Source organism: Panthera uncia, chromosome B4 (assembly GCF_023721935.1).
Source record: "Panthera uncia isolate 11264 chromosome B4, Puncia_PCG_1.0, whole genome shotgun sequence".
Lineage (NCBI taxonomy): Eukaryota > Metazoa > Chordata > Mammalia > Carnivora > Felidae > Panthera > Panthera uncia.
Genome location: NC_064809.1, coordinates 41,682,728 through 41,693,922, shown reverse-complemented (window position 1 = coordinate 41,693,922; position 11,195 = coordinate 41,682,728). Strand labels below are relative to the sequence as shown.

General features: G+C 43.0%; 1 protein-coding gene across 1 annotated transcript; it reads right to left on the bottom strand.

Annotated features, from left to right (window-relative positions):
• Positions 1–1,343: 1,343 nt before the first annotated feature.
• Positions 1,344–8,266, bottom strand: GDF3 (growth differentiation factor 3). The gene is made up of 2 exons (XM_049627073.1): positions 7,984–8,266; positions 1,344–2,173 (listed from the first exon to the last, which is right to left on the bottom strand). Exons 1-2 carry the CDS (start codon positions 8,249–8,251, stop codon positions 1,344–1,346), a joined length of 1,098 nt encoding a protein of 365 aa, XP_049483030.1. The 5' UTR covers positions 8,252–8,266.
• Between the last annotated feature and the right edge of the window lie 2,929 nt (positions 8,267–11,195).

The following is an 11,195-nucleotide window of genomic DNA, read 5'->3' as shown; positions in this document are numbered from 1 at the left end:
TCTTTTGGCTCAGGTCATGATCCCAGGGTCTGTGGGTTGGAGCCCCCAGTCCAACTCTGCACTGACCGCATGGAGTCTACTTGGGATTCTCTGTCTTCCTCTCTCTCTGCCCTGCCCCCGTGTGTGCACTCGTGCTCTCTTTCTCTCTCAAAATAAATAAGTAAATATTTTGAAAACACCACCAAGAGCAGCATAACGACATTTTACTATTATTACTATTTCTATTCTGATGTTTTATTTTATTTTAGAGAGAGAGAAGTGCGAGGGGGGAGAGGGGCAGAGGGAGAGAGAGAGAGAATCTCAAGCAGGCTCCAGGCTCAGCATCGAGCCTAACCTGGGGCTCGATCCATGACCCTGGGATCGTGGCCTGAGCTGAAATCAAGATTCAGTTGCTCGACTGATTGAGCCACACAGGCCCTCCTCTATTTTAATATTTCAATGCCAGCTGGTTTAAGGAACCTATTTTGATTGTACACACTTCCCTTCTAAAATCTCACATTATCTCCTAAACACCTTTGGTCAGATTACTTTTTTTTTTTTTTTAATATTTTTAATGTTTATTTTCAAGAAAGAGAGAGAGCCGACTGCGAGTGGAGGAGGGGCAGAGAGAGAGGGAGACACAGAATCCAAAGCAGATTCCAGGCTCTGAGCTGTCAGCACAGAGACCCACACGGGGCTTGAAGCCTCGAACTGTGAGATCATGACCTGAGCCGAAGTCAGATACTCAACTGACTGAGCCACTCAGGTGCCCCACCTGTTTTCTTCTTTTTTTAAGTTTACTAATTTAGGGGGGGAGGGGGAGGGAGGGAGAGAGAAAGTGGGAGAGGGGCAGAGAGAGAGGAAAAGAATCCCAAGCAGGCTCTGCTCTGTCCGAGCAACTGAGCCACCCAGGAGCCCCCTCAAAATGATTTTTTTAAGTAACATTGTTAGCATATGAGATCTGCCAGGGAAAGTTGATGACTTTAAGGAAACGTATTGTTCTGTCTATGAAGTATAAACCGTAAGAACAGTAAGGCCCACTTCAAGAAACAGTGAAATAATGTTTATAGGTAACATGTAGAATAATGCTTGCCATTAGACCACCAATAAATGCCAGTTTTCTTATGTCTAGTGTCTAATATACTGTCAACCGCATCATGACTATGTTAGATCATTAGGGCTAAGTGTGTGTGTGTGTGTGTGTGTGTGTGTAATTAAGGATATCATTAGTTATGACGGATTTTCCAAGAAGACAAACTGTAAACATAAATACATTGATATTTCAGATCCAAGAAGTCATAGACCAAGTCGCGAGTTTTATTAGATTTACCCTAAGAACACTCCTATTTTCTATTTCTGACAGCCTACCCACAGCCACATTCATCAACCACCATTTCTTCATAGTGTCGTAAAATGACATTGTCATCATTGTCCTGATACAGCATGGAAATGGGGGACAGCTTGGTGGGGATACAGACCGCCTGGGGGATCTCTGGGTCAACTGCATGCATCAGGGCTTGCATGAAAGCATAATTGGAGCCGTTGAGGGAGGTGGTCAGAGAGAAAGGACAGTCTCCGTGGCAATAGTTTGCCATGAACCCTTTGGGAGCGATAATCCACTTGTGCCAACCTAAGTCCCGGAAGTTGATGAATAGCTGATGACGATGGCAGAGGTTCTTGCAAGGAGCCTTCGGGGCGGGGATGGCTTCCCTCCTTTTTCGGGACGAAGGGTGACACTGCTCAGGGTGGAGAGTCACCACCAGCAGGGAGGCACGAAGGGACTGTCTCAGTCCGGCACAGGCGTCCTGAAGCTGAAAAGTCACCCCAATGTCTCTGTTTCCTTTGACCAGTATCTCTAGCAACAAACCCAAGTTCTTCTGGGGGTCGTTATTCCAATCCTTAGCCACATCCAGCAGGTTGAAGTGAACGACGCCTTGAGGCCGTGGTACTGACTGTAACACAAGCATTCTACCCGGTTTAGGGATAGGCTGGTCCCCCACCTGAGGCTCCTGAACCAGGAACAGAGCCAACTCCAGTTCTGGTCCCAGCTTATAGTAAGTGTTGGGCCCCAAATCCAGGCCCAGTTGGGCCATTGTTAACTGTTCCTTCTCTTTAATGGCAGACAGGTTAAAATAGAGGAACTTCTGGAGGCAAGAGGAGGCCTGGGAAAGTTTCCTGGAGTAAAGAAAGAGACCTAGATGGGAACAGAGATGTAAGAGTCACCATAACATAGTTGACTTCATATCCGCCATTATGATATAAATATCAAATTGTTATATGATAGCCACATATACCAAACAAGGGCAGGAAATGATCAGTTAGACCCGAACCCTACCATTGGGAGGATTTGTTTCTCCCACTCCTCATTCACGGCCAGAGGTTCTTATCTTCGCATCCACAGGTCCCCAAGGGGTCCTGGATAGAATTTAGAAGGCCCATGAACTTGGATGGGAAAAAGAATTATATCTTTATTTCAGTGGAACTCTAAATGAAATTTGGCATTTCTTTCAATTATGAACATAGGCAACAAACAAATCCTAATAGGACCTATGACACTGTTACCAGTAAAAATCATAGGTATGTTCATAGATTAAATTGTTGCAAACATCTTAAAATAAATTTATGCTCATACTACTTTCCTTTTTTTTTTTTAATTATATATCCATTTTGAGAGAGAGAGAGAGAGAGAGTGCCAGCGGGGGAGGGACAGAGAGAGAAGGAAAGAGAGAGAATCTTAGGCAGTTTCTGTGCTGTCAATGCAGAGCCTAATGTAGGGCTCGATCTCGTGAACCCTGAGATCACGACCTGAGCTGGAGTCAAGAGTCGGACACTTAACTGACTGAGCTCCCCAGGAGCCCCCCCATTACTTTCAATTTAAGGTAAATATAGTCCCTTCCCTAGATCGTTTTATTGATTGCATTAATAAAGGACCCATGCTAGATTACTATACACACATTTGGTTTAAAATATTTTTATAAATGTATCTCAATATTTAATTGATTTCTTTGGAAATCCTAAATAGTTTTAGGCATATAAATCATTACTCTGAGAAGGGGTCCATTAGCTTCAACAGAACGGCCCAAGGGACCCATGGCACAAAAACGTTTAAGAACATCGTAGGCTGTCAGGTGTCGCTGTCCCAAATCTAACTACTCAGATTGACTTCAAAACAACCTCCTACCATCTAGCCAAGACTGACCCTCCCGAAATCCCTTATGTTTCATCTTTAGATGATTCTTTATCTAAAGCCCACAGTTGTCAGTGTCAACAATTCCTAGTCTGGGGTCTCTGAAGACATCATGTCCCACTGCACTGAAAGTTGGGGTGCAGCGTGATGTCTCCAGTTTCTCCACAAGGGACCCTCCCGTCTCTGTATCTTTGGCAATTGTAGATGTACTCTCCCTGTTTTCAAAGCTGACTTCTCTGCCTGGATTTTCAAACCTTACCTATTCCTTTAGAGAAAGGTCAATACTTTTACCGCCCCCCCCCTTTTTTATCCTTTCATCTTCAGTTTTCCCCTCTCTGCAAATAACCTCTTTGGCCTAATGCCACCCTATTGTTAGGTAGGGTGGCTTCACCCTAAGTAGGTATTTTCTAAGGTCATCGGCTTATGGAGAAATTACAACAGAAACCCAAACATGCTAACCATTCCTCCTTCATTCTCAAGTCTCATTCAAAAAACAACAAAATCACAAAATCAGGGTGCCTGGGTGGCTCAGTTGGTTGAGCATCCGACTCTTGATTTTAGGCTTAGGTCATGATCCAGGGATCCAGTGGCTTAAGATTCTCTCTCTCTGCCCCCCCCCCCCCCCCCCCCCCCCCGCCCTGCCCCACACTCTCTCTCTCTCTCTCTAAAACTACAACAACCAAAAATTACTAAGCATTTGAAATTATCCAGTCTCCTCTTCAAGCCTACCATATCATCTTTCCCTTTCTTCTCATTGGCCATCTTTTTACAAAGGTGGGTCTATATACGCTGTCTCTGCCTCTTACTTGGTAGTTTTCTGTTAGTTTCCAATTCTACCCTTACTACTCCACTGGAACACCTTTCTTAAACGTTGGCTGTCCAATACAGAGATGTCTTCACAGAACTTACCCTCTCCACTTGTCTGAAAAGTTGACCTCTCCTGTTCCAGGCTAGAACTCTAACCTGCCAGTCTCCCTTCCTCTTCCTGTCACTAAATCAGATTCCTTAAGCATAAAAGAAAAGCCAAAGCCAGAATGGAAAGGATGGACAGATTGGAGAGCATGAAAATAAAAAGGGACGCTTGGGTGGCTCGGTGGGTTAAATGTCCGACTTCAGCTCGGGTCATGATCTCATGGTCTGTGAGTTCGAGCCCCGCGTCGGGCTCTGTGCTGACAGCTCAGAGCCCGGAGCCTGCTTCGGATTCTGTGTCTCCCTCTTTCTGCCTCCCTCCCCCCCCCCCCCCCCCCCCCGCTCATGCTTCTGTCTCTGTCTCTGTCTCTCTCTCAAAAAAAGTAAATAAACATTAAAAATTTTTTAAAAAAGAAAGAAAAGGGGCACCTGGGTGGCTCGGTCGGTTGGGCGGCTGACTTCGGCTCAGGTCATGATCTCGCGGTCCGTGAGTTCGAGCCCCACGTCAGGCTCTGGGCTGACAGCTCAGAGCCTGGAGCCTGTTTCAGATTCTGTGTCTCCCTCTCCCTCTGCCCCTCCCCTGTTCATGCTCTGTCTCTCTCTGTCTCAAAGATGGATAAACGTTAAAAAAAAAAAAAAAATTAAAAAAAAAAAAAGAAAGAAAAGAAAAAAAACTTCTATGTTCAAAAGACCTCATTAACAAAATTAAAACCACAAAGAACAACCAAGAATACTTGTAATATGCATGGGTGAAAATTCACAATTAGAAAGAACTTTTACAAATGATTAAGAGGACTTATAAATCATTAAGAAAAAGAAGACTCCTCAATAGAAAATGGCCAGAATGTATAAATACGCAATGATTTGAAAAAAGTAAAGATGAATGATTCATTATCCATTTGAAAATGCATTCCTCCTGGGGCGCCTGGGTGGCTCAGTTGGTTAAGTGTCCGACTTCAGGTCAGGTTATGCTCTCAGTTCGTGGGTTCGAACCAGGCCTAGGACTCTGGGCTGACAGCTCGGAGCCTGCTTTGGATTCTGTGTCTGTATTTCTCTCTCTGCCCCTCCCCCACTTGTTCTCGTGCTCCCTCTCTCTCTCTCTCAAAGATAAATAAACGTTAAAAATAATTTTTTTTTAAAGAAAATGCAGGCCACCTTTTTAAAGAAATAAAAATCAAAACAGCGAGATCATGTTTTCCTGCCAGTTAAACAAAAATTAAAAGCTAGAAGAGTATTGTTCCTCAATGGCCTTCCAGGGTAGCACACATAAGTACATTGTAATATATTCAGAGAATGAAATACTGTAAGCAATAAGAATGAACTAAAAATACACACACCAGGGATAAATCTCACAAACAATGTTGAGAGAAAGAAGCCAGACAGAAAAAAGGACACATTTTACATTTCCGTTTACGTGAAGTTGAAGTTGGGAAACAGGCAAAACTAATACAGAATGTTAGACGGCAGGAGAAAAGTTACTCTTGCTGAAGAGTCGGATTAACCAGAAGGGGGCGTGAGGGTCCTCTGGGGTAACCGTCTGTTCTGTTTCTTTCTTCTTCTTCTTTTTTTTTTTTTTTTTTTAACGTTTATTTTTGAGACAGGGAGAGACAGAGCATGAACGGGGGAGGGTCAGAGAGAGGGAGACACAGAATTTGAAACAGGCTCCAGGCTCTGAGCTGTCAACACAGAGGGCTCGAACTCACGGACCGCCGCGAGATCATGACCTGAGCCGAAGTCGGACTCTTAACCGGCTGAGCCGCCCAGGCGTCCCCGTCTGTTCTGTTTCTTAATCGGGGCGCTGGTTATTCTGTGAAAATTCACTGCGCTGTTCTCAATGATTTGCACACCTTCTGTATTATGTGACACTTCAATAAATTTCTATTACATTTCTATAAGGATTCCTGTCAAACTGTGGGAAAGTGAGAAATTCTTAGACACTCATGGTACCAGAAAAATGATTGTAAAGCTGTTCTTTTTTAGATTATGTCCACATTTGTCAACAGAGTACCAGTTACACAGATGATAGTATGTCTATACAATGGAATATCACGTAATCCTTACAAGGAGATCATCGTGACTTTTAGTTCTGATTTGTACGAGATATTCATACTTGAATGATGTATAGTATGATCTCATTTATTTAAAAAATACGAGTTTCGGGGCTGGGAGGGCGGGGAGGGTGGGTGATGGGTATTGAGGAGGGCACCTTTTGGGATGAGCACTGGGTGTTGTATGGAAACCAATTTGACAATAAATTTCATATATTGGGAAAAAATAAATAAATAAAAATAAATAAAAATTAGAATCAAATAAAAAAATAAAAAAAATTTAAAAAAATAAAAAAGAAAGAAAAAATACAAGTTTCTATTATAAATACATGCAAAGAAGAAAAGTCTGGAAGAATATATACGGCAACTGTTAATGGTGGTTTTCCCTAGGTGGAGGTTAGGGAGCGATGATGGGGAGATCATGTTCTTTTCCTGTGTCATTTGAGAGGATTATGGTCACCATAAAAACCAAAGTTTTTTCCCTGGGGGAGGAAAGGAAGTATCTTCAGCTCTTTTCTACTTTCCATGGAAAGCTCTTCAAACTAGCTTCCCACACCCCTTAACCTTCCTCCAGGAATTTTCCCTGAACTCCCACCCCCAAGGCCCTGAGTCATTTACATAATAATACTTAGCATAAAGTATGGAAGTTATATGTTTTCTATTTCCCTACTATGACCTTTTTTTTTCCCTTTGACCTTCTATAAACTCTTAAAGGGCAGACTTTATCTTTAATTTCTATATTCTTATAGCCATGGACAGTTGCCAGCACCTAGTAGGTCTCCAACAAATGCTTCTTGGACAAATAAGTATTCAAATTTTATCTCCAGTTACTATAAAACTAACCAATCAGGGCTCTCAATTCCTCTTCTGATCTGCGCGCCCGCCCCCCCCCCACCAGTGAGCCTATACAGAAATGCAGATTACAACACCCATCTCTGACTTTGAATAAGACTTGAATAAGAATTGGGAGAGTGAGGGCAGGAACCGGGCTGGAGAGTCAACTTCTAACAACTGACCTAGGTAATTTGGGTGGGTGGTCAGTTTGACAAATTACTGAATGGCATTCACTTAGATCCTCATATAAACGGTGTGACAATGGCATATATTATTGCTCTGTACTCACAAATCATTTGTCAGTGTTTATTTATTTTTCAGTGAGAGAGAGAGAGAGTGGAGAAGGGACAGAGAGAGAGAGAGACAGAGGATCTGAAGCGGGCTCTATACTGACAGCAGAGAGGCTGATGCGGGCTTGAACTGATGAAAGGTGAGATCATGACCTGAGCCGAAGTCAGACGCTTAACCGACTGAGCCACCCAGCCGACTGAGAGCCCCTGTGCTCACAAATCAATAGCTTTTTCCATGCAACAAAAGTAGTGGGGGAAGGGGGGGTGCGGAGGAGGGAAGCAAGAGTCCTGGGCAAACTGAACGCCCCATGTTCGCCTCCTTGTTTGCCATATCATAGGCACCAGAATGCATCAATAGTGGCCAGAAGAGTAAAGCCTGGGCCCTAATTCCACCCCACTCCTCCCACCTTAACCGTAGCACAAAAGCGTTGATTCTGAACAAACCGAATCTGAATCCTGAGTTGGTTCACGCACTGCTAGCTGTATGATCTTGGGTAGCTTCCAGATTGTCTACTGTCTGAGACTTAGTTTCCTTATTGTTAAAAAGCAGATAAGAATACCTGCCTTCTGAACGTGAGGGTGTAGTGGGGGAGTAAAGGAAATAGAATATGTAAAATACCAGCACAAGGCCTCCTACACACCCTTCAGTAATTGGTACTGCCCCCCTTCTTTCCTTTCTTCATTATCACCCGCTGCCCGGCTTTTCTCGAGAAAGCACCCTCCCTCATTTCCTTACCTTGATCCGGGAGAAGTCGGAGTACGTTCCCGCGGATACCAAAATCCTTTATGTAGCAGAAATCTCGGGAGTCCACACTTGCTGCTGCTGCCTCTCGATCCTGGAAAATTTTCTTCAGGGTGTAAGGCACAGGTTGGAACTTCTGGGGCGAAGGCACTTTGTCTAAGCCCAGAAACTGGAGAAAGACATATTCCTGAAATTGGACCATCTGGGCCAAAGCCACGGTTAACAGGAGGCCAACAGCCAAGAGGGGCAGGGAAGGAATCATGGTCTCTGAGCTGAGACAAAGCTGGCTGATCAGGCTGGAGAGAGCTCTAGCACCTGACTGCCTAGCAATTCAGAGGCTGCAAACTTACCTGATGTAAGATAATCAGGTGTGAATTGCTCTCTTCCCAGCTCCTCAAAGGCAATTGGATGTGAAAGGACACAGAATTTTTTTCTCTTCCCTTGCCCTACTCTTCTTCCCCAAAAGTTCACAAAACAAAGACTACCAATGCCTGGACCGGACTCCAAAACTCTGAGGTTTGTCAGCGGCGGATAGAATGGAAAGGAGACAGGCATGTATTCATTTGACCAACATTTATTACTCATCTATTATGGGCAAGGCTCTGAGGTAGGTGCTAGAATGGTAATGAAAAATGGTCACGACAAAAGTCTTGTCACTCGCGATCGATTTAGACAAATACACAGGGAGATTTCTGTTAGACTCTATCTACAGCGATGGGGGAAGCCAAACCAGGAAGAGAGAACTCTCCCCAAGAAAGGTGATCTACACTCTGTTTTCAGCTCTAAGAGGGACTGAATTTTATTCATCTAACCTCGCTCTTCCTTTTTTTTTATATATATAACTTTTACTTATTTAAGTAATCTCTACACCCAACGTGGGGCTTAAACTCATGACCCCTACCTAGATCAAGAGTCGCATGGTCCTCAGACTAAGCCAGCCAACTTTGCCCTTCCTGTTAAAAATCAGACTGACTGGGTTAATTCTGATTCGACTACTTTTTAGTTACATGACATTGGGTATGCCGCTTAACCTTTTGTAGTTTTTGTTTTCTCAACTGAAAAGAAAAACTGACCTTCTAGTATGCTATATGAATCTGTTAAGATGATGTATTTTTTATTTTTTATTTATTTATTTTTAGATGATGTATTTTTTAAATCTTTTTTTAAATTTTATTTTTCAGAGACAGAATGTGCAATGGGGGAGAGGGGCAAAGGGAGAGAGAGAGAGAGAGAGAGGGAGGGAGAATCTTAAACAGGCTCTACGCTCAGTGTGGAGCCTGACGAGAGGCTTGATCCCACGACCCTGGGATCACGACCTAAGCCGAAACCAAGAGTCAGATGCTCGAGTGAATAAGCCACCCAGGCGCCCCAAGATGATGTACTTAAAGTGCTCTGCACAATGCCTGCCAAATGGTAAGGACAAAAAAAGTGGTCACACAGGGGAACGATTTAAAGTTGAAGTAGACATTTTCTAGTAAGACGATCATGCATTCAAGACTGAAGGAATTACATGTGGAAAGGCATGGAGGTTATCGAGACACTGAGGTTTGGCAGTATATATGAATTCCTGGTTTTGTGTTTTGTTGTTTTATCAAACTACCGGTAGATTGTCAAACGCCGTAGAAGAATTAGCTGGTTTATTGCCAAACTAATTTTCGTGCTTTTTGAGAGCAGGGACTTTTTCATTTTACACGATTTTATTCCACCCATTCTAAGAACTTGTTTCCCCTAAAGGAAGAACAAAATGCTGTCTTTACTATATAATCGTTTCCTATCACCTACAGGATAAAATCAAAACTCTTTAGTTTGGCATTTAAAACCTTTATTGATCTCGCACCGTATCACTAGCCTCATTTCCTCCCACCCACCATCACCAGTGTTAACGCCCTTGTAAGGATATTGACCTATTTGTAGATCTCCTATGACCTCATTGCATCTGAGAGTCTTTGCACGGACCAAGTTCAAAGGTTACTTCCACTTGTGCTCGCTTCGGCAGCACATATACAAAGGTTACTTCCACTCAAAGACGTCTTGACTCACTAAAATATATTTAGATGTTTCTTCTTTCTCCCACTGAGCTTTGAGTGAGCCCTCATGAGAGCACTCACCGCAGCGCATTTCACTGTGTCTTTTGTCCAGGTCCCTCCCAGGCAATGTACTTCTTGGGAATCAGACTCATGTGTTTTCATCTAAGTATCTCCACTGTGTATTTTCCTCTAAGTATCTCCACGAGCCAGGAAAGTGTCTGGCAGGTAGTAGACATTCAGTAGATATCCGTGCAAGAAATAAATGGACAAATGAATTGGTGCTGTTTTCAGAGGTCTCTCTCTTCTAGATAACCAAATTTTCTCCATTCCCATGTCTCCTATCTCCTCTTGCCTGCATCCTAAAAAGTTAAAAGTTAACACTCTGAAATTAATCTGTAATCTCCACCTGTTTTCAACAGTAAGTGTGGATTGCATTTTGTTTTTCACTATTTAACGTTTATGACTTAAAGTCAGAATCAGACAAACGGGCTTAAATTCAGGTTCCACCACTTATTCGTTGTGTGATCAATGAATGACCAAGTCACTCAAATGTAAACTAAGAACAAACGTTCTTTGCTACGGTACTGAGGAAATCTTATTTGATGATGTGTATGCCATGCTCAGGGCAATATCTACCAGTGAAGCACTTGATAAAGTTAATTAGTTTATTGAACCCACAAGATGGAGACCACCCCATTGGCCTGGTGCCCATGTCACAAACCTAAACCTAAGTTAGCCTGCATTTATGGAAACACCGATCAGGGAAATTTAACATACACCAATCACAATCCTCCAACTCAGCTTTAGCTAGCTCACCTTTCCCTAGAAAACGGGACTTGCTAGCCTTCTAAGGAACTCTCCAACCTCCTCGCAGATCATGCCCTGTGTTCATGTTGCCCCTTCTAATGTTCTATAAAACGCCCATGTGCACTAAATCCCTTGGGAACAGTGTCCCTTTGCTGTGAAGCACCGTATTTAACCAATCCATGGTTGTTTTCTCTTAAATGATTTTTTTTTTCCACATTAAAAAAAATTTTTATGTTCTTTCATTTTTTAAGTAGGCTCAATACCTATTGTGGGGCTTGAACTCACGATCCCAAGATCAAGAGTCACATGCTCTACCAACTGAGCCAGCCAGGCACCTCCATAGTTTTTTTCTCTTAAGTAAAGAACATCAAA

Excerpts from the sequence above, each read along its gene's own strand:
- GDF3 (XM_049627073.1), bottom strand. The coding sequence starts at position 8,251 with ATGATTCCTTCCCTGCCCCTCTTGGCTGTTGGCCTCCTGTTAACCGTG. Across the intron at positions 2,174-7,983 it reads CCGACTTCTCCCGGATCAAG|GTCTCTTTCTTTACTCCAGG; the intron begins GTAAGGAAATGA and ends GTTCCCATCTAG.